Source organism: Pristis pectinata, chromosome 27 (genome assembly GCF_009764475.1).
Source record: "Pristis pectinata isolate sPriPec2 chromosome 27, sPriPec2.1.pri, whole genome shotgun sequence".
Taxonomy (NCBI): Eukaryota; Metazoa; Chordata; class Chondrichthyes; order Rhinopristiformes; family Pristidae; genus Pristis; species Pristis pectinata.
Genome location: NC_067431.1, coordinates 24,561,319 through 24,583,698, shown reverse-complemented (window position 1 = coordinate 24,583,698; position 22,380 = coordinate 24,561,319). Strand labels below are relative to the sequence as shown.

Here is a 22,380-nt window from a genome sequence, read left to right as displayed (position 1 = left end):
CTGTTCAATTGTCCTATCACAGTGCAATAGAAGCTGTCCTGTCCTGAGGCTAATCTGTTTTATAAGTGACGTTGTTTGAGGGAAAAATTTTAGCCAAATGCTGGAAATAAAATCGCACCTTTTCACTGAAAGAGTGCTACAGGATTCTTTGCTTCCTCTTTTACCTCAGGTTAAAATCTGGAGCATAGTGATAGTGAAAAATTAATTACCAATGAAAAGCAAATTGGCATAGGGAGAATTCTGGAGGAAACAATGTGGTAACTAGGATATCTGACACAAGAAAATAAGGAGGGGAAGGCTGATCAATGCTGGCCTCTTCTATGCTCAATTCCTTGATCTTTCAAATATTTATCTATCTCCACCTTAGGAGTATCTAATGATCTGGCCTCCTCCACTCTTGGGGACAGAGAATTCCAGAGATTCACCCCAAGAAATTTCAACACACCTCAGTTTTTAATGACCAGCCCCTTATTTTGTGGCCACGTCCCGTTGTTTGAGACTCAGCCATTCGTGAAAACATCTCAACGTTGACCCTGCCAAGCCCCCTTAGGATCTAATGTGTTTCAGACAACCAGTTTCATCAACGTAGAACAGTGCAGTGCAGACTACCAACAGGAAGCTTTGTCTGCTGGGAACACCTCAGAAGGAAGAATGTTTGGTTAAGACACAAATTGCTGATATTTGTTCCCAGTGGCTGTGGATCTCTCCTGAGAGCTAACACACAGAAAGTTACTGCCTAGAACTATTGTTAATCTTATTTTAGTTCCAAATAAGAACAGCAACAAAGCAGAATACTTGAACAGCACAAAGCCATCGGCTTAAATATACTGGAGCCACAAGAGACTGCAGACGCTGGAATCTGGAGCAACACACAAAGTGCTGGAGGAATTCAGCAGGTCAGGCAGTATCTACGGAGGGATGCTGGAACATTGACTATCTATTACCCTCCACAGATGCTGGAACATTGACTATCTATTACCCTCCACAGATGCTGCCTGACCTGTTGAGTTCCTCCAGTGCTTTGTGCGTGGCTTAAGTGTACTCTCCACCATTGAAATGGGGACTACAGATTCCATTATTTACATGGCTACGTGTCCAATGGAATCTCCCAAACACAAACAACTTCAATGACAAGGGCAGCAGGTGTACAATAACATCACTACCTCCCTGTTGCCTGCAAATCATACCCCATCCTGACTTTCCTTCATCTCCCTGGGTCTAAATCCTGGAACTCCTTGCACTGTTGGCGGGGGGGGGGGGAACCTTCAGCACAAAACCCACTGTGGTTGAGTCAGTGACCACCAGCATCTTCCCAAGGGCAGTTAGAGACAGACGATATCAGTTTGCCTTGCTCGTGTCACCCACATCCAGGAAAGGAATAACAATCGAAGACACGCGGCAGGAAGGTGTTTCTAAACGTCTGGGCTGCCATCCAGTTTGCAAAAAAAATACACAGCATGAAATTTAACTCAACTCACATCTCAGGCACTCCACACACACACCAAGCTACAGCACAGAATCCAGGGAAAGTGAGTTCCTGTATCTCAGGATCTATCATTTATGTCTTTATCTGTGATGGTCAGTTTCAATCCCGGAGTGACTAGTACTTCTATCGGTGAGTCAATTTAAATTGGTAAATTGGTTTACAATTGCCACATGTACAGGGGGACAGTGAAAAACTTTGTTTTGCATGTCATCCATGCAGATCATTTCATCACAACAGTGCATTGAGGAAGTATAAGGGAAAACAATCACAGAATGCAGAATTACACAGAATTACCACTGTTGTTGGTAAAATCTCTGATGGTAATGAGGAGGCATACAGTAGTGAGATAGATCAGCTGGTTGAGTGGTGAAGCAACAACAAACTTGCACTCAATATCTGCAAGACCAAGGAATTCATTGTGAACTTCAGGAAGGGGAAGTCGGGAGAACACACACAAGTCCTCATTGAGGCGTCAGCGGTGGAAAGGGTGAGCAGCTTCAAGTTCCTGGCTGTCAATATCTCAGAGGATCTATCCTGGGACCAACACATTGGTGCAATCACAGAGGCGGCATGCCAGCAGCTCTACTTTGTTAGGAGTTTAAGGAGATTTGGTATGTCACCAAAGCCTCTCGCAAATTTCTTTAGATGCACAGTGGAGAGCATTCTGACTGGTTACATCACAGCCTGGTATGGAGGCTCCAATGCACAGGATCGCAAGGAGCTGCAGAGGGTTATAGACTCAGCCAGCTCTTTCAGGGGAACAACCCTCCCCACCATCAAGGACATCAAGAGGTGGTGCCTCAGGAAGGTGGCATCCATCACTGAGGACCCTCATCATTCGGGACATGCTCCCTTCACATTACTACCACTGGGGGGGCAGGTACAGGTGCCTGAAGACCCACACTCAATGATTCAGAAACAGCTTCTTCCCCTCCGCCATCAGATTTCTGAATGGTCCATGCACCCATAAATACCATCTCATTATTCCCTTTTTTTTGCACTATTTATTTATTTTGTAATTTATAGTAAGTTTGCACCTTTGCACTGTACTACTGCCACAAAACAACAAACTTCACGGCATGAGACAATGATAATAAATCTGATTCTGAATAAAGTGTTACAGTTACAGAGAAAGTGCAATAAGGTTCAAGGCCATAACGAGATAGATTGTGAGGTCAAGGGTCCATCGTATCGTACATCGTACTAGGGGACCGTTCAATAGTCTTATAACAGTGGGATAGAAGCTGTCCTTGAGCCTGGTGGAGTGCAGCATCACCAACATCTTACACAATGACAACAACATAACATTCCAACTCCTATACTCAATACTGTGACTGATGAACAGGACATCCTGAAGCTATAAAAGAAACAATACAAATGTAAGTTATTTCCTTCTAAAAAGCAAACTGCTGGAGGAATGCTGTGGGTCAGACAGTATCCGTGTAGTCAGAGGGATAGGTGACAGGTCGGGTCAAGACCCTGCATCAGGACCACGATCCACAAATGCTGCTTGACCACTGAGTTCCTCCAGTAATTTATTTTATTGCTCCAGATTCCAAGATTTACGGTCTCTTGCGTCTACATTGTTTCCTTGCTCTTTCTGGGAGACGAGAGTGCCCTTACCTGGGAAACAATGGCAAGGAGGCACAGACTGGAATTACAAGCACGGCCAGGTTTACAAGCTACTAAGAGCAGGGATTAAATGAGAAGCTCTAGTGATACTCACAGTCCCCTGAGCATCAGTGGTGCCTGAAAGGAGACCACCGCTTTCTGCTGTCGAATCACAAAAAGAACCGGGTTTTTGGCTTGCTCGGAGAGAACATTCACATGGACACGCACCCCCTCCGTCTGCAGAAAGGACAGAACGCAGTTAATTCAGACTCACCATAGAATTAATCCCTTCAGAGGCTAGTGCTAGTTTCAGACTATCAGCTGGAACAGTGGCTCCCACTTTTCTGAATGAAAGCTCCACTTTTCCCCACACATACTACAATGGACTTTGTTTTGTTTTGTTCTGATTGCGTCCTTTCTTGTATAATTTATGTTGTTTATCTATGTTTTTCTTGTGAATGTTGTGTATCTGATGCTGCTGCAAGTACGTTTTTCACCGCACCTATGCATATAACAATAAACTCGACTTTCGACATGTTCCCACCCCCAAGTTTAATGATGTTGTGCGATCCTCCTCTTAAAGATTTGGGCGTATCCTGGGATCTCCAAGCTGGGTCAGCTAGCCTGCCAAATATATTTTTAATTTCCTGTGAACTTTCTAACTAAAATTACCTCAGTATTATTGCAGCCTCAGACTCCCCCATAATCTTCAGCTCTCACACCAAGATGGAAACCACTGGGCCGAAACATTCTCACTAACACAATGTAATGCCATCGACTTTGATTGCTTCTCCTGAACTGAAGACCTCCCTTTCAGCTGATCAATTCCAAGCAGCAAAAAAAAGGTAAATGTTCCATTCATTGCCGTGGCAATCCCATCATTTTCACAGCCTTTCTTTTATTTTTATTTTGTCCTGTAGGTTATATATAATTTATGTTAATCTAAGTTTGTCATGTTTGTAATGTACTGTGCTGCTGCTGCAAAGCACTAATTTTCATGGCAATTATACCCTGGGTATTTACGCCCATGTCAATAAACTTGAACTTGAGGTCCATTTGAATAGATTTCTCTTGCTCTCCTAGGTCATCAAGAGGCTGCAAACACTAAATCAGCTTGGGGCAGGGAATTGGGAGAAATTCCTTAAAGCGACTGTGGAAGATCACAGGGCAAGTTTAAACACTGTCTAAGCAGGAATTAGTAATAAAAATCCTAGCCTGATAAACTCTTGGAAGGGCCACATGTGTGAAAATAAAACATTTAGGATGACTCACTTCCACAATGCTGCTGGAAAAAAAACAGTAAATACATCTATTGTCCAGAGTAAAAGCAGAAAATGCAGGAAACACCAAGCATCTGTAGGCGCTACCTGACCTGCTGAGTACTCCCAACATTTTCTGTTTTTATTTCAGGTTTCCAGCATCTGCAGGTTCCTGATTTTCACCCGTTATCCGCAATCCAGTGAGCTCTCCCTGGGCAGCAGGATCTTGGATGTGCGGATCATGTGGTTAGATCTGCGACGGGAGAAGGTCGCTCAGGAACCGGAGGGAGTGCGGAAATCTGCAAATCAGGAATAGAGGATGGAGGGAGCAGGGAGCATAGAATGGAGCAAAGTGAAGCAGAAACCAAGGTGTCACAGACCAGGACATTGAGAGGAAATGAACCAGGAAGTTCCGGAAGTAGTGTTTTCTTTTAAGTAGGGTACGAGGTCTTCACTGGAAAAGACTAGCATTTATTGCCCTTCCCCAGCTACCCTGGGAAGGTTATGATGTAGACACTCTCACAATGCCTAGCAGTGTTCTGACACAACTAATAGCTTTGCTAGGGCCACTTCAGGGAGTAGTTAAGTGACAGGCACACTACTGTGTGCCATAGAACATAGAACAGTACAGCAGAGTACAGGCCCTTTGGCCCATGATGTTGTGCCGACCTATATAAACCTCCTCCATGATCAATCTAACCCTTCCCTCCTACACAGCCCATAACCCTCCATTTTCCTTACATCCATGTGCCTATCTAAGAGTCTTTTAAATGTCCCTATTGTATCAGCCTCTACCACCACCCCCGGCAGTGCGTTCCAGGCACCCACCACTCTCTGTGCAAAATTACCTACTTCTGACATCTCCCCTAAACTTTCCTCCACTCACCTTAAATTAATACCCTTTGGAATTGCTGATTGCCACCCTGGGAAAAAGGTGCTGGCTGTCTGCTCTATGCCTCTCAATCTTATACACCTCTATCAAGTCACCTCTCATCCTGCGTTGCTCCAAAGAGAAAAGCCCTAGCTCGCTCAACCTTTCCTCATAAGACATGTTCTTTGATCCAGGCAGCATCCTGGTAAATCTCTTCTGCATGCTCTCTGAAGCTACCACATCCTTCCTACAATAAGGTGACCAGAACTGAACACAATATTCTAAGTGTGGTCTAACCAGAGTTTTATAGAGTTGCAACATTACCTTGTGGCTCTTAATCCCCCAACTAATGAAGGCCAGCACACCATACACTTTCTTAACCACCCTATCAACTTGCACTTCAACTTTGAGGGACCTATGGACTTGGACCCCAAGATGCCTCTGTTCCTCCACACTGCTAAGAGTCCTGCTATTAACCTTGTGCTCCGCCTTCAAATACGATCTTCCAAAGTGTATCACTTCACACTTTTCAGGATTGAACTCCATCAGCCACTTCTCCACCCAACTCTACATCCTGTCTATCTCCTGTTGTGACCTACGACAACCTTCTATACCTTCCACAAAACCTCCAACCTGCCACATGAGGAAGGCAGATTTTATTCCCTAAAATATATTAGAGTAAAGGGACTTATATTTACAGAGCACATTCCACACCATCCCAAAGCACATTATTCTGCCAATCAGGTCTGAAGTGTAGTCCCTTTTGTAATATAGGAAATTTGGGACCCAATTTGCTGATGCAATTTCCCACAAACAGCACTAGAATTACCAAATAATCTGTTTAAGCATCACTGAAATAGGGATAAATATCGACAACTGGTGATGGGCTTTACAACAATCTAATCATCTTATGAAACAAAAGCAACAAATGCTGCAAACAATTAGTGAGGGAACATCTAGGAAAGAGAATCAGAACAGTTCCAATGAAAGGTGATCAACCTGAAATGTTAACTCTTTCTCTTTCCACAGATGCCGCCTGACCTGATGAGTATTTCCAGCATTTCCTGCTTTTGTTTTAGATTACTTAAAAAAAACTTTGCTTTAATTTATACCACCAATTACAGATGTTTATTTAATTCAATTAAATTATTGGTCAATTATCCCAGCCCCAGGACACCACTGCAGGACTTCCTCAGAGCATTTCCTCAGCTACTTTTTCAATTACCTTCCTCTTGTCATAAGGTCAGAAATAGGGATGTGACTGATTATTGCAAATGGAATTGAACATTATGCAACGCCTCAGGAAGTGAAGCAGCCCATGCCTGCACAAGCCAGCCCTAGGCAACATTCAGGCATCAGCTAATAAGGGGCAAGTAACATTCATGTCACAAGATCCCGACAATATCCATCTCCAACAAAAGAGAGACTAGCTACCTACCCTTTTGACATTCAATAGCAACTGCTATTGTTAAACCCACCACAGTCAACACCCTGGGTTCCCAATGACCAGAAACTTAACTGGGACCACCTGAAAAATACCGTAACCATTATAGAAGGCTGGGTATCCTGTAGCAAACATCTCATCTCCTGACATTGCAAATCCTATGTACAAGGCACAAGTCAGGAGTGGGATGGGATACTCCCCATTTTCCAATAAGAGTGCAGATCCAACAACTCCCAAGAGGCTCATTAACATCCAGAACAAAGCAGGCTGCTTGACTGGCACTCCATTTACCACCTTAAGTATTTATTCCCTCCACTACCAATGCACAGTGTCTGCAGTGTGTACAGCCTACAAAATGCACTGCATTTAATCACCTCGGCTACTCCGACAGCATCCACCAAATCTGCAACCACCACAAAGAGGCATTAGGTACATGTCAACACCACCACTTGCAAGCTCCCCTCCCAGTCACACACCATCCTGACCTGGAAACAAATCACCATGGCTGCTGGGTCAAAATCCTGGAACTCTCTCCCAACACCACTGTGGGAGCACCTTCACTAGAAGGAATACAGCAATTCAAATTGGCATCTCGCCACCACCTTCTCAAGGGCAGTTAGAGATGGGCAATAAATGCTGGCCTTGCCAATAATGCTACCATTGGGCAGGAGGTACAGAAGCCTGAAGTCCCACAGCACCAGGTTCAAGAATAGCTACTTCCCTTCAACCATTCGGTTCTTGAACCAACCAGCACAAGATCACTACAGTTTAGCAACACCACGACCACTTTGATCACTCTGCACAAAAATGGACTTTGTTTTCCGTTTGTTCTAATTATGTTCTTTCTTGTAAGAACTGTTTGATTTATGTTTTTCTTGTGAATGCTGCTTATCTGATGCTAGGTGCCTGTAATGCTGCTGCAAGTAAGTTTTTCATTGCACCTGTGTATACATGGACTTGTGCACCTGACAATAAACTTGACTGAGTCATGTCACCAAATCAATAGCCTGGAATACTAGTCCAACAACATAACCATTGTGCATTGTTGAGGACCCTCTCTATTCTACAGCTTAAACAATCCCAACCTACCTTTCCAGTTTTACATGCCGTATGCACAGAAGTTAAAATGTAAATTAACATAAAGCAGCTTTACTTCAGCCAAATGGACGTGCAAATATGCAACTTTTCAAATGGCTAAAATATAAACTCTTATTCAATCACAAGTTGATACGTCTCTTATTAAACTTCTCATTGAACATGTTTCTCCCCGAACGTACAAAATTTGACCAAGAGGCAAGATCAGGTGTTATGACATTGCAGTGTCAGGCTGCGTAAAATGTTACGGCACCACTTACAGAGCGCAATAAAATGTTGTGGTTTCATGGCACAGAGTGCGTGACTAAGAGATGGTGCCACAGCAGTTAAATTACTCACCTAGTAACTTCAACTCTTGATCCAAGAAAATGAGTTCAAGTCCCAATGTGGCTGTTGCAGAACACAAATAAATTTGGAATTAGACCTAAAAATGGTTTCATTAAAATTCTCGGACCAAGGGATTACTGGATTGTTGTAAATAAATCAAGTTTTGCTGATGTCCTTCTGTCAACTTGACCTGATTGGCTCCAGCATTGCGACTATGGTTAAGTGCCCTTTGAAACAGGTCAGCCTGCAACAAGTCAGGAGGCAATATATGGTGGACAATGGACATCAGCCTTGCCAATGGTGTGAATGAATTGAAAGGAGAGGTAAAAGAGTGTAAAAACACAAGCATTAATTTCCCCTTCCCTTTGGATGTGCAGATTTCATTGGTCCACACCTCTTCCACACTACAATCCAGAAACATGCAAGTGTGGAAAATAGGAGCAGCAGCCTTTCTAACCTGCTGCACCGTTCAATACAATCCTCCATCTCATTACCACGTTGCTACCCTCTCCCCAAACCCCTAGAAGCGTTTTCTATTTGCCTCCATTTTAACTATATTCACCTGCTTGCCCTCCACAGCTTTCTGTGGTAGAAAATTCCACAGGATCCCCACCCTCTGAATAAATAAATTTCTCCTCATCTCAGTCCTAGACATTTCAGACACAGAGGAGCCATACAGTCATACAGCATGGAAACAGGCCCTTCAGCCCAACTTGTCCATGATGGCCGTTGCCTACCTGAGCTAGTCCCATTTGCCTGCATTTGGCCCATATCCCTCTAAACCTTTCCCATCCATGTACCTGTCCAAATGCCTTCTAAATGTTATTATACCCATCTCTACCACTTCCTCTGGCAGCTCGTTCCACATACCTACCACCCCCTGTGTGAAAAAACTTGCCCCTCGGGTCCCTTTTAAATTTCCCCTCTCACTTTAAACCTATGCCCTCTAGCTTTGGATTCCCCTACCCTGGGAAAACTTTGGCTATTCATCTCATCTCTGCTCCTCATGACTTTATAAACCTCATTTCGCCCTTTGAGTCCAGGGCAGCTCTCAATGCAAATACCACCAATCCTACTGCCCCGGGTTTTCAAGCCTATCGACATCTACTATGTTTTCTGCTCAGTTACAATCAGGACTCAGTTACAGGCACAATATACCTCGTTATGACCTTGTACCTTATTGTCTGCCTGCACTGTACTTTCTCTGCAGCTGTGGCACTTTATTCTGCATCCTGTTGTACTACCTCAATGCACTGTGGAATGGTATGCAAGGCAAGTTCTTCCACTGTACCTCAATACAAGTGACAATAATAAACCAGAAACACAAGAAATTCTGCAGAAGCTGGAATCTGGAGCAACACACACAAAGTGCTGGAGGAACTCAGCAGGTCAGGCAGCATCCATGGAGAGAAAGAGGGTGGATGCCAGAATGTGGTGGGGGGGGGGGGGGTGGGGGGGAGCACATGCAGGCAGGTGATGGGCGAGTTCAGGTTATAGGTGAGTCCAGGTGAGAGGGGGAAGGTAGGTGGGGGGGGGGTGCGAGGGAAGATGTAGTAAGCTGAGAGGTAATAGGTAGAAGAGGCAAAGGACTGAAGAAGAATGAATCCTGTTGGAGAGGTTTACCAGGATGCTGCCTGGATTAGAGGATGTGCTAAAAGGAGAGCTTGGACAAACTTGGGTTGTTCCCTTTGGAACATCAGAGGCTGACAGAAGACCTGATAGAAGTTTATAAAATTATGAGAGGCATAGATAGGGTGGACAGTCAAAATCAAATACAAGAGGACGTGCACTTAAGATGAGAGAGGGAAAGTTTAAAGAAGATGTGCAAGGCAAGAAGTTTTTTTAAAAACAGGAATCCGGAGAGGGGCAACAGTTTAATTCAGTGCGATTTGCAAAACAATTGAGCAGTAAAACAAATAGGGATTAATTCAGTGGTCAGTGCTAAACTGCAGGAGACTGCCCATCTATTTCTGGGGAACACGACAGGGTAGGATTCATTTCTTTGTCAATGAAAATCAGGAAGCTTTTTGTCCTGTGGCCATAACTAGCAGCCTAAAACAATGCAAGCTTTTTAAAGGCCGGTTTCTGAGGGTGTAATTTTATTTAGTGGAACAGACGTCGTCACATCATTAAATCCAGAAATAAGTGGGAAAACAAAATCACGGGTCTTGGTGCTGGGCATAAACCGTGAATAATTCCAGTTACATGAAGTTGTGTTCGTGTTTTTAAGCTTCGCAGGATATCTTAGTTCAGGAAGGTAAGTTAACGCAGAGAAACTGGACCCTTAGGCAACCTTTCCATCCTGGAACAGGACCGGCTCCAGAATCAAAGTGTAAAGGTGAGCAGGAGACACTTGCAGATGCTGGAATCTGGAGCAACAAACAATTTGCTGGAGGAACGGTCCTGATGCAGGGTTTTGACCCGAGACATTGACAATTCCTTCTGAGAAGCGACCTTCTGACAATTCCAAGAAACAACCTTCAACCACCCTCTGCCTCCTACCTCCGAGCCAAATTTGAATCCATCAAACAAGCTCTCCCTGGATTCCATGGGACCTAACCTTCTGATTCTGTCTATCCAAATGCTGGTAGATCCTGTCCATCAATAATTCCCTCTGGTCATTTCCCCACTACTGACGTCAGGCTGACCAGCCTGTAGTTCCCCGGCTTGTCCTTGCTACCCTTCTTAAACAACAGAACAACAACTTCCAGTCTTCGGGACCGTCACCAGATTGTTTGTTGTAAAGGTTATCAGATGGAAAACATCATGGCTTAAGGTCCAGAGCAGATGGCCTAGACCATTCCAATGAGTTCATCTCATCCCTCTACACCCTCCTCCCTCAGGTGTACGTCAGGTTGGCGCTTTGGCGGGGGGGGGGGGGGGGTGGTGGGGAGAGGGTGGAAGGATGCTGGAGGGAAGGGATGGCACTGTGACACAGCAGTTAGCACTGCTGTGTCACAACTCCAGGGAACCAGCTTCAATCCTGACCGAGTGCTGACTGAGTGGAGTTTGCACATTCTCTCCATGATTACCTGGGTTTTCTCTGGATGCTTTAGTTTCCTCCCACAGTAACGGCAAGTGATTCGGGGGGTGGGGGGGGGGGCGGTGGGTTAAAGGATGGGCGCGAGAGGGAATACATGGCAGAGGTGCAGGAAATAGGGCAAGGGTGATTGCTGCCCTGAGAGCTGACATGGACTTGATGGGCTGAACGGTTTCCTTCCGTGTTGTTATAAGTTTATGATAACATAGAACAGCACAGGAGCAGGCCCCTCAGCCCATCATGTCTGTGCCAACCATGAAGCCAATCCAAACTAATCCCATCTGCCGGTACATGGTCCACATCCCATAGAAGATAAAAGTGCAAGAACATCCATCGAGCCAACATTCTGAAGCACACCTCCTCCACTGCATCATAACAGATACACATGATAGTTCCCAGGGAAGGGGAACTAAAAACTAGAGGGCATGCGTTTCAGGTGAGAGGTGAAAGATTTAAAAGGGACCAGAGGGGCAACCTCTTCACACGGTGGGTGCTGTGCATATGGAATGAGCTGCCAGAGGAAGTGGTTGAGGCGATATACATCACCAATAGTCTGTCCTAGTCCAACCACATTACCACGCCTCTACTTCCTCAAGAGGCTGAAGAAATTTGGCATGTCCCCTTTGACACTCACCAACTTTTATCGATGCACCACAGAAAACATCCTATCTGGATGCATCACGGCTTGGTACGGCAACTGCTCTGCCCGTGACCGCAAGAAACTGCAGAGAGTTGTGGATACAGCCCAGCGCGTCACAGAAACCAACCTCCCCTCCCTGGACTGTTTATATTTCTCACTTGGTGAAGCAGCCAGCATAATCAAAGACCCCACCTACCCTGGACATTCTCTCTTCTCCCCTCTCCCATCACGATAAGATGGTCTCTTGACTTCACAATCTACCTCGTTATGACCTTGCACCTTATTGTCTGTCTGTCTGCACTGCAAGACAAGTTTTTCCACTGTACCTCAGTACAAGTGACAATAATAATACACCAAACCAAACCAATAACAACATTCAAAAGACACTTAGATATCTTCATGGACAGGAGGGGTTTAGAAGGATGTGGGCCAAACACGGGCAAATGGGACTGGCTTGGTTAGCACCATTGTCAGCAATGATGAGTTAGGCCTGTTTGCACACTGTATTACTCTATGACTCTAACAGGAACCTATTCAACCCCTCAAGTCTGTCCCTGCATTGATTGAGACCACGGCCCTTCCCATACCCCACCTCCATCCACCTGCCATATCTCCACAACCACACCTCCCTGGCTTGCCTGCCACTGACTTACAGTTACTTATTAACATGCAATTCCACCATTTGGCATTATCCACTTGACTGTTATCTTGTCTCTTTTCTATTGAGTTTTCTGGCCTATAGAGCATATTGACTTGTAAATTCAATCATGGTTTAATGTGATCAACTATTGACTTTACATAGAGTGACACGTGGTTAAAATCATTTCCACGTCACACCACAAAACCAACCACACCCTCCCAGAGTGATCCAAGCTCACACGCCTGATGTGGTTTCTGTATAGGCACTGTATAAAAGCATTCCCATACCACACTCCTCTTGGACCATTGTGGGACCAAATTGACCCATGAGTGACCATCACTGAGCACTCTCTGGTCAACCAGATTTTAATATCATAGCATCAAATTGTGATCTCTACAAGGCACATCTCATACTTGGCTTTGACCTTCTCTGAACCATCCCTACCCCGCTACACCAACCACCCCCAACCTCATTGCCCACCCACCCAATCCTCACAAGGACAAGGTCCCAGCCCTCCAATTCCCTGGAGGCTCCCCCCAACCCTTCAATGATTCCAAACCCTCAACCAATGGTTCCGGGCCTCTCGATCCCCCTGATGGTCCGATCCCCTGAGGGCCAAGCTTAGATCAACCATTTACCTCTCCAACCTCAGTACCAAGCCAAAAGTTGCACACTAACTTCCAGCCAAACACAACCTAATTTTACCCAAATTGGTTTGCGTAAAAGAGTCCTTGCAGTCACATTGGAAGAGGAGGAGTCTTAAGGTGTGTGTGTGTGTGTGTGTGTGTGTGTGTGTGTGTGTGTGTGTGTGTGTGTGTGTGTGAATATAGGTACGTCATCTGACCCCAAGGAAGTGCACACAACAACAATATTTATGTGCAATACACCTTTTTACATAGCTACTTCTGCCAACGGACTTCCCACGAATGTTACCCAAAAGAAAATCTGCTGCTGAGTCAAAGGAGATGACAATATCAGTGACTGAAAGCTTGGCCAAAGAGGTGGTCCAAACCAGTGTCTTTCTCTTAAAATTAATTGTTTCAACGTACTTCAGCTTCATTTTTGGTCATAATTTTTTTTTTAAAAATCAGCAACTGAGAAAATCTTCAATGTTTCAAGCACTTACATGACCATAAAATGCATTCAAATAAAAACAAATGGGTTTTGTTTAGAAAATTGCAATCAAATGAGCTGAAAGGAACTAATTGTTTGAGCTACACTTGAAAACCTGCTCACAACACAGAGCTCTCCAGACAAACAAAACTGTTGGATTTTTGCATTTTAGAGTCAAGGACACTCCCTACTTTGTGGATGGAGTTACATTTAGACAGTTTCGTAGACAGACATATAAAAAAAAATCGAGGAGATTTGGGCACATGATATTCACACCTGAAATTCTCCAAATTTTTTAAGCTGTTTGGGTCGATATTCTCTAGCTGTCTTGGGCACAAATATGGAATAAACACCCAACACTAGGCTAGAGTTATACTGCTTGGCATAACAGTGGCAAGCTAATAAGGTTTTCCTTTCAGCTTAATTGTTACAAAGCTGCTTCTACATTAGATCGACCAAGCATTCATAGCTACTTCACGCTGACCAAAAACCTGGAAGATTATGGGAAGACCTCCCAAAGAATTTCAACAGCGTAATTTCCAAACAGAGCAAAGATGCAGGTTTTGTATTTCATACAACTGTACTTCAGGGGCCCTGAATATTTTCAGGGGAGGCATTTCGAGCAGCACTTCCAAGTATTGATCAGACCACTAATATTTTAAAAAAATCTTTATTAATATCTTCAATAGAGGTACAGGGGACCATTTCACAAGTATCCCAAGACCTGAAAGTGCTGTAAACAGTGAGAAGGATCAATGATCGACTTCAAGAGGACAAACTATATTATGGTAGGAAAAATAATAAGATGTAATATAATTGTAATTCAAATGAGGGTGCAGGAAGGGAGAGACCTGGGCACAAATGGAGACAGAATGTTTGAAGGTCAAGGATGCCTGCCACCCTGGCCATTCCAATTTCTCGCTTCTACCTTCTGCGAGAAGATACAGGAGCCTGAAAGCACAGACGCCCAGACTCGAACAATTTCTTCCCCACTGCTATCAGACTTCTGAAGCAACCATCTCCTTCCCAGTGGAGCTGCCACGTTCTCGGACCCTTAATTCTACCTCTTCTGTTATTGTCACTTTAGCATTTCTTTTTGCACTACAATCTTTGCACCATTCTGCTGTTATGCGTCGCTGTATTTATTATTGCCATGTATACTGTTTACCCTGTGAGCTTCAGACCAGCAAGGAACTTCATTGCACCCTGGTGGAAATGACAATAAACTATTCTGAATTAGAATCTGAGGTGTCCTGAAAGTTGGTTAAAATCTGCACATATTCTCGGACTCCACGGAAGCATGGAGTACAAAAGCAGAGTCACGTTGAACTTTATAAAAACGCTGTTTTGGCAACAATCGTAGATTGCTTCCAATTCTGGGCACTGCACTTTAGAAATGATAGGAAGGTCTTAGCGTTGGCGCAAGGAAAATTGACTGGTATGGTTTCAGTTATGTGGAAGCAGTTCTCTTTGGAGCGGAGGAGGTTTGATGGTTGGCCGATCAAAATTCAAAATCAGGAGGTCCAGACTAAGTGAATAATCACAAACCGTTTCAACTGGTGGAAATGTCTGGGAACATAGGGCACGGATTGAAACAAAACGGTACGTTAGGAGTGCTTCCAGGACGGTGGAAGCAGCTTCAATCGTAGTTTTCATAAAAGAATTGGGGAATTAGTTAGGAAGGGGAATATTCAGGACTACTGGAAAGTACTGGGGTGTGAGACTAACTCGGGTGCTTTTCTAGGCTGCAATGATGTTACCAAACGTCTCCCAAAACAAAATCCAAGGCATGCAGCGGCAGTGGGGAACGTTGTTGCAAGGCTTTGCCGCTGACTCGGGTCGGACGCTATCGGATCCGGGTTGACACTGACTGGGTGCAGGGATCAGCCAACCACCAGCTTCCGGGCCGCTGCCGTTACTGTCACAATATAGCATCGGTCCACGTCTTGTGATTTCAGCAGAGGAGTGGGGGATGGGCTGCAAAACTTACAGACAGATGGAAATAGGAACTGCAATAAGTTAAACAACATACCTTGTCCCGAGAAACCGTGTGATTGAAAGCAAATATGTTCTGGACGCTGTTATTGACTACCACCAGATAGACGTCGTCGAAAGCACCCTTCACTTGGATAATTTCTTGGCCCAGAACTCCCCTTCCAACATCCGAAGGCACCAACGAGCCCAGCAGAAAGACATTCATTAAAAAAGTCCACCCCGACCGGGAAAGTGTTTGGCCCCTGGACCGTCGCATCATGCCGCCTCGCAATGCCGAATTACCCGCCGGCATCGCACTGGGGAGGCGGCGGTCAAGCAATGCCTCCCTCCGCCCGGCAGATTCCCTAGCCTTCAGGGCGACGAGGAGCCGTGTCCTCAAGCATTAGCAGCGAAGGAGTCCCGCGAATAGCGAAGCAAAACGTTGCCAGCGGCTGGTAGAGGAGTCATTGAAAACTGCTACAGCGACCGGAGAATGTATCATTTTAGCCTGGACCAATCACGTCCAGACTCCGGTCAGAGACAATGGTCCTTACGTTCTAACCAGGAAGTCAATGATCCCGGTCAATTTCAGTCCTGTGCCTTGTTAATTGCGGCCTGTCTCTCCTCTCTTCTCCTCTGGGTGATGGCCTCTCCAGCCCTCTCCCTCCGGCTAAACGCTGAGCACACGTCGGATCTCCAGGCTGCAGCAACAAGCGGCCCCCGTGTAAACAAATGCTGAGCTGGGTTGACGTCATCCGTCAGCCAGCTTCCAAGCTCAGTTCCAACCAGCAGCAGGGGCGGGACTATTATTTTTTCCCTGGGTTTAATTCCTTTAAAGCAAGACGTTATGGGAGATTTTAGTGCATTTTTAAGAAGCATTTTCCTTGGTTTAGTGTGTCAGCTCTGACTCGGTTAGTTAACAGTGTGTCTGAAAATATTGTCCAGAGACATCAGCACAAAACAACTACGCTGGCACTACTGGGAGAGTGCCGCATTGTCAGAGGCGCAGATAAAACTTTAAACCGAGGCCCTGTTCTACTTTTCCACGTGGACGGAGAAGAAGAACGGGGGGGGGGGTGTCTAACGCGGGGACAAGCAGCTGTGTCCCCAGCCCGACACAATAATCGTATTCAGCACGGAAACAGGCCCTTCAGCCCAACGGGTCCATGCCAACTATTAAGGTGTAGTGGCATGCTTGCCTTTATTAGTTGAGGCATTGAGTTCAAGAGTCAGGAAAATATGTGCAGCTTTATAAAACTCTGGTTAGAGGCTGCATCTGGAGTATTGTGTTCATTTCTGGTCACCCCATCACAGGAAAGATGTGGAGGCCTTGGCGAGGGTGCAGAAGAGATTTACCGGGATGCTGCCTGGATTAGAGAGTATGTGCTCTGAGGAGAGGTTGGACAAACTTGGGTTGTTTTCTCTGGAGCAGCAGAGGCTGAGGGGAGACCTGATAGAGGTTTATAAGATTATGAAAGGCATGGATAGAGTAGACAGCTGGTATCTCTTTCCCAGGGTCGAAATGTCAAATAGTAGAGGGCATGCATTTAAGGTGAGAGGGGGAAAATTCAAAGGAGATGTGTGGGGCAAGTTTTTTACACAGAGAGTGGTGGGTGCCTGGAATGTACTGCCGGGGTGGTGGTGGAGGCAGATACGATAGAGGCATTTAAGAGGCTCTTAGATAGGCCCATGAATGTGCAGAGAGTGGAGGGATATGGACACTGTGTAGGCAGAAGGGATTAGTTTAGCTAGGCACTTAATTACTAGTTTAATTAATTCGGCACAACATTGAGGGCCAAAGGGCCTGTTCCTTTGCTGTACTGTTCTATGTTCTAAGATGCCCATCCAAGCTAGTCCCATTTGCCCACATTTTGCCCATATCCTTCTAATCCTTTCCTATCCATGTACCTGTCCAAATGTCTTTTAAATGTTGTAATGTACCTGCCTCAACCACTTCCTCTGGCAGCTCATTCCATATACGGACCACTCTCTGTGTAAAAAGGTTGCCCTTCAAGTTTTTATTAAATCTTTCCACTCTCACCTTAAACCTATACCCTCTAGTTCTTGATTCCCCAACTATGGGAAAAAGACTGAGTGCGTTCACCCTATCGATGCCCCTCATGATTTGATACACCTCGATAACATCATCCCTCAGTCTCCTTCACTCCAAGGAAAAAGGTCCTAGCAAAGTCCAACCTCTCCCTATAACTCAGTCCCTCGAGTGCTGGCGGTATCCTTATAAATCTTTTCTGCACTTTTTCCAATTTAATAACACCTTCGCTATAGCAGGGTGAGCAAAACTGAATTGAAAAATGCAAGATTATGGATGCTTACAAACATTTGTTTTGTAACTTTAGGTCCCTGATTTCTGGTGACCTGGACCTATGTATATCCCTCACAAAATAGAGATCTCGTACTGCAATATTTTGTTTTGAAGAATGTACTCTGTTGTTGTCAGTCGTTTATGGGGAGATACAGTCACAGCGCTGAACAACAAGGATTCAGGAATACGTGAAAATAAAAAAAATACAGGTACTGGAATTCTGGCAAAGACAGGAAATGCTGAAAAAACTCAGTGGGTCAGGCGGCGTCTGTGGGAAGAGAAACCGTCAATGTTTCAGCTCACAACACGGTGGGCCGAAGGGCCTGTTTTGTGCTGTATGGTTCTATGGTTCAATGACTCTTCGTCACTTACTGCTCAGAAATGTCGACCGTTTCTCTTCCCACAGATGCTGCCTGACCTGCAGAGTTTTTCCAGCATTTTCTGTTTTCGTTTCAGAAGTACATGGATGTTGCTGAGGTTTAGCTTCCTTGGTGTGCAGGAAGATAATGTTGCAAATCATTCACATAACTGGTCATGTTCTCCCTCCAGACTGGGAGCTTGCTGGGTTGATGTCTTTTCCTATACTACAACATAGACTGACCTGGGAAACTAGACTTCAATTGGCTGTAATAACCTATGAGATATTAGAGTCACACAGCACAGAAACAGACCCTTCGCCCACCAATACCCATGCCAACCATGAAGTATCTACCTATACTAATCCCATTTCACTGTACTTGATTCATAGCCCACCTTTCCTTGACCATCCCTTGCTTCCTAAACATAGTGACAGTGCAATAGGAATCCCAGTCCTTTGTTTCCCAGCACGAGTGGGGCTTTAGATTGGTGGCGCCAGGACCCCAGTGTAGAATTCTTCCCACTCATTACATAACAGGATCGCCACTGCTCCCCCTCATGGGGCCCTCCCCATCCACACCATGTCCACTCCATCAGGGAGATGTTTTCCTGAATGTTGCTCTTTGGTTCATTTTGTTCATAATTAATCACTTTAGACTAAAGACCGGTCAATTATGATGCAGAAATGAAAGCAAGTGCATGCTTCTCTGCACTCTCCAGATCAGTGCATTTTTGAAACTTTCATTCTCCGGTATTTGTGATGGGAATGTCAAAACCCTTCTCCAAGAGATTTTCTACTCCAGATTAAGATTTAAGATCTTTATTAGTCACATGTACATTGAAACACACAGTGAAATGCATCTTTTGTGGAGAGTGTTCTGGGGGCAGCCCGCAAGTGTCGCCACGCTTCCGGCGCCAACATAGCATGACCACAACTTCCTAACCTGTATGTCTTTGGAATGTGGGAGGAAACCGGAGCACCCGGAGGAAACCCACGCAGACACGGGGAGAACGTACAAACTCCTTACAGACTGCGGCCGGAATTGAACCCGGGTCGCTGGCTTTGTAATAGCGTTACGCTAACTGCTACACTACCGTGCTCGTTCCTTCCCTTCCTAAATTAGTGGAAGTGATCACTAGAAAATGTCCGAGATACTCAGCAAGACAGGCGATATCTGTGGAGCGAGAAACAAATAATGTTTCAGGTCAATGACCTTACATCTATACCCAGTCAGCATTCTCTATTTGCATTTTGGGTTTCCAACATCCGCAGTTTTACTAGCTGTACTCCACTTATCTGGTTCTGGTGCAGATCCCACCTGGAATCATGGCTTGGGTTCAAACATTGGATTCCATGCTGTGTGCAGGAATTTCTGACATGGTGAAACACAAATGGTCAGACCCTGAAGGCTCCAGCAACAGGACTGGCAGGACAGAGAGTATTAATGGAGACACAAGAGAGTGCAGATGCTGGCACCTGGAGCAACACACAAAATGCTGGAGGAAATTCAGGGAAGGGAAGTTGGGAGGACACACACCAGTCCTCACTGAGGGGTCAGCGGTGGAAAAGGTGAGCAGCTTCAAGTTCCTGGGTGCCAACATCTCGGAGGATCTATCCTGGGACCAACAGAGTGATACAATCACTAAGAAGGCACGCCAGCGGCTTTACTTCGTTAGGAGTTTGAGGAGATTTGGTCTGTCACCAAAGACTCCTTCAAATTTCTACAGATGTACGGTGGAGAGCATTCTGACTGGTTGCATCACCACCTGGTATGGAACCTCCAATGCACAGGATCGCAAGAGGCTGCAGGGGGTTGTAGACTCAGCCAGCTCCATCACGGGCACAACCCTCCCCACCATCGAGGACATCTTCAAGAGGCGGTGCCTCAAGAAGGCAGCATCCATCACTAAGGACCCTCACCATCTGGGACATGCCCTCTTCTCGTTACTGCCATCGGGGAGGAGGTACAGGAGCCTGAAGACCCACACTCAATGTTTCGGGAACAGCTTCTTCCCCTCCGTCATCAGATTTCTGAACGGTCCATGAACCCATGAACACTACCTCGTTATTCCTCTTTCTTTTTTTGAAATTTATAGGTTTTCATGTCTTGCGCTGTACTGCTGCCGCAAAACAACAAATTTCACGACATATGTCAGTGATAATAAACCTGATTCTGATTCTGACTCGTGAACACAGTGGGTCAGGCAGCATCTGTGGAGGGAAATGGACGGACCCTTCCTCTGGACTGAAAGATAGAGGGGAGATAGCCAGTATAAAAAGATGGAGGGAAGGGTTGGAGCGAGAGCTGGTGGGTGGTGGGTGGATCCGGGTGAGGTGAGGTGACAGGCAGATGAGGGAGGGGAGGGTGGGAATAGCGACAGAGGCCGGGAGGCGAGAGGTGGAGGCAACAAAGGGCTGAAGATGATGGAATCTGATGGAAAGGTGGGGCATGGAATCAAACAAGGGAGGTGGGGAGGGAAAATGGAACAGTAGGGGAGGGGAACCAGTGGGAGGAGTGGGTGGGTGACGGGCAGATGAAGTGGGTACAGGAGGGGAAGGAAACTGGGTGATGGGATGAGGGTAGGGAGAACTGGGTAGATCAGGAGTAGAGAGAAAAAGGTCAGAGAGAGAGCAGTTTACCTGAAATTGGAGAATTCAATGAATGAATGAATGAAGAGCAACAGGTTCCAAGCTGAATCTTTTGGAGCAACAAAGCAGCTGAAGCAGTTCAAACTCATGCTTCACCAACTAATGTGCAATATTTTGGTATGAAGAACATACACTGTTGTTGTCAGTCATTCATGGGAAGTTACAGTCAGGATTCAGAGAATCAAAGCATTGCAGATGGCGGAAATCTGAGACAAAATCAGAAAATGCTGAAAAATCCCTGCAGACCGGGCAGCGTCTGCGGAAAGCGAAACAGTCAAGGTTCAGGTCTATGACCCTTCATCAGTTACCAACCCAAAATATTGATTGTTTTCCTTTCCACAGATGCTGCCTGACCTGCAGAGATCTTCCAGCATTTTCTGTTTTTGTTTCAGAAGTAGATGGACGTTGCTGATGTTTAATTAGCTTTCCTTGTGCTTGAGAAGGTATTGTTGCAAATCATTCAGTGAATTGGTCGTGTTCCAATTTGCACTGCTCTGTTCATCCATCATCACTGCACTGCCGTTCTACATCAGCTCCTCGTTAAACACCTCAGTTTTAAAGTCTTCATCCATGTTCTCCAGCCTCTAATTCTGGCCTCTTGATCATACCTGAATTTAATCAGAAAACTGTTGGTGATCATGTCTTCAGCTGCCAAGACCCCAAACTCTGAACCTATTCCCATTTCCTCCTTTAAGATGTTACTTAAAACCTGTCCACGTATGTCTCAGTCAACCTCAGTTTGCGAATACTGCTGTGAAATGTCATGGAACACTGTTAAAGGCGTTTTATAATGTTGCTATATGATGGATGTTCCATAATACACTAGGTTGTTCAGAGAATATTTCACTGCCTGAGGTTAGAGTCCTTTTGATCTGTATGGAGTGTGTGAGAAAGATTTCTGAAGTCCAGAACTCAGATTCCAAGGGGCAGAGGAATATCAGAAGTGAATGTTCAAGAACCACGACAAGGGAGATCAGCCATGGTCAAACAAAATGAGCGGACAGTCTCGAGGGCCTATAGTGCCTATTCCTATGTTCAGAATCAGAATCGGAATTAGGTTTATTATCACTGAGTACTGCTGGTGTGGTGGAACCAGGCAGAGGGAGATTTTTGTTGCATGGGACAACCCAAATGCAGTGTTAGTATTCACATCTACTGTGAGAAGATTGTGAACAGTAACTATATCAGTTGCTCAAGGCCTTTAGCAAGTATTCACATTTCCATCTACTTCCTTGTCTCTTTTATAAAATCTGTGTTTTGGCTTTTCTTAAGTCATACATGAATTTGGGACGAACTTCAAAAACTTGTGGCTGAGTTGCAGACAAAGCGAAATTGTGGAAAAGTAATGTTTAATTTTATTAATTATGGCATCAAGCTGGAGGTCAGTGATCCTGGAGGTGGGGCAGGTGAGCTGACCCAGTCCATCAGTGCAGGGGCCTGATATTCCAGGACCTGCAATTTCTGCAAGTCACAATTTGGGCAGGGTTGTAGCTATAAAACTTACAATTCAGACTAAACTCCTTGTAGGGTTACAACCATTGAAAGGGGGC

General features: G+C 45.2%; 1 protein-coding gene across 3 annotated transcripts in view; it reads right to left on the bottom strand.

The window, feature by feature from the left end:
* The window catches only part of sidt2 (SID1 transmembrane family, member 2), an 85,032-nt gene extending 67,305 nt beyond the window's left edge, over positions 1–17,727 (bottom strand). For all 3 annotated transcript variants that reach the window (XR_007958273.1, XM_052039730.1, XM_052039729.1), the window contains exons 1-2: positions 15,559–17,727; positions 3,213–3,334 (exon numbers count right to left, since the gene is read on the bottom strand). Coding sequence is in view for 2 of the 3 variants with exons in the window: in XM_052039730.1 (XP_051895690.1) it covers positions 3,213–3,334; positions 15,559–15,813 (377 nt within the window). In the remaining variant the exon portion in view is untranslated. The remainder of the gene's footprint in view (positions 1–3,212; positions 3,335–15,558) is intronic.
* Between the last annotated feature and the right edge of the window lie 4,653 nt (positions 17,728–22,380).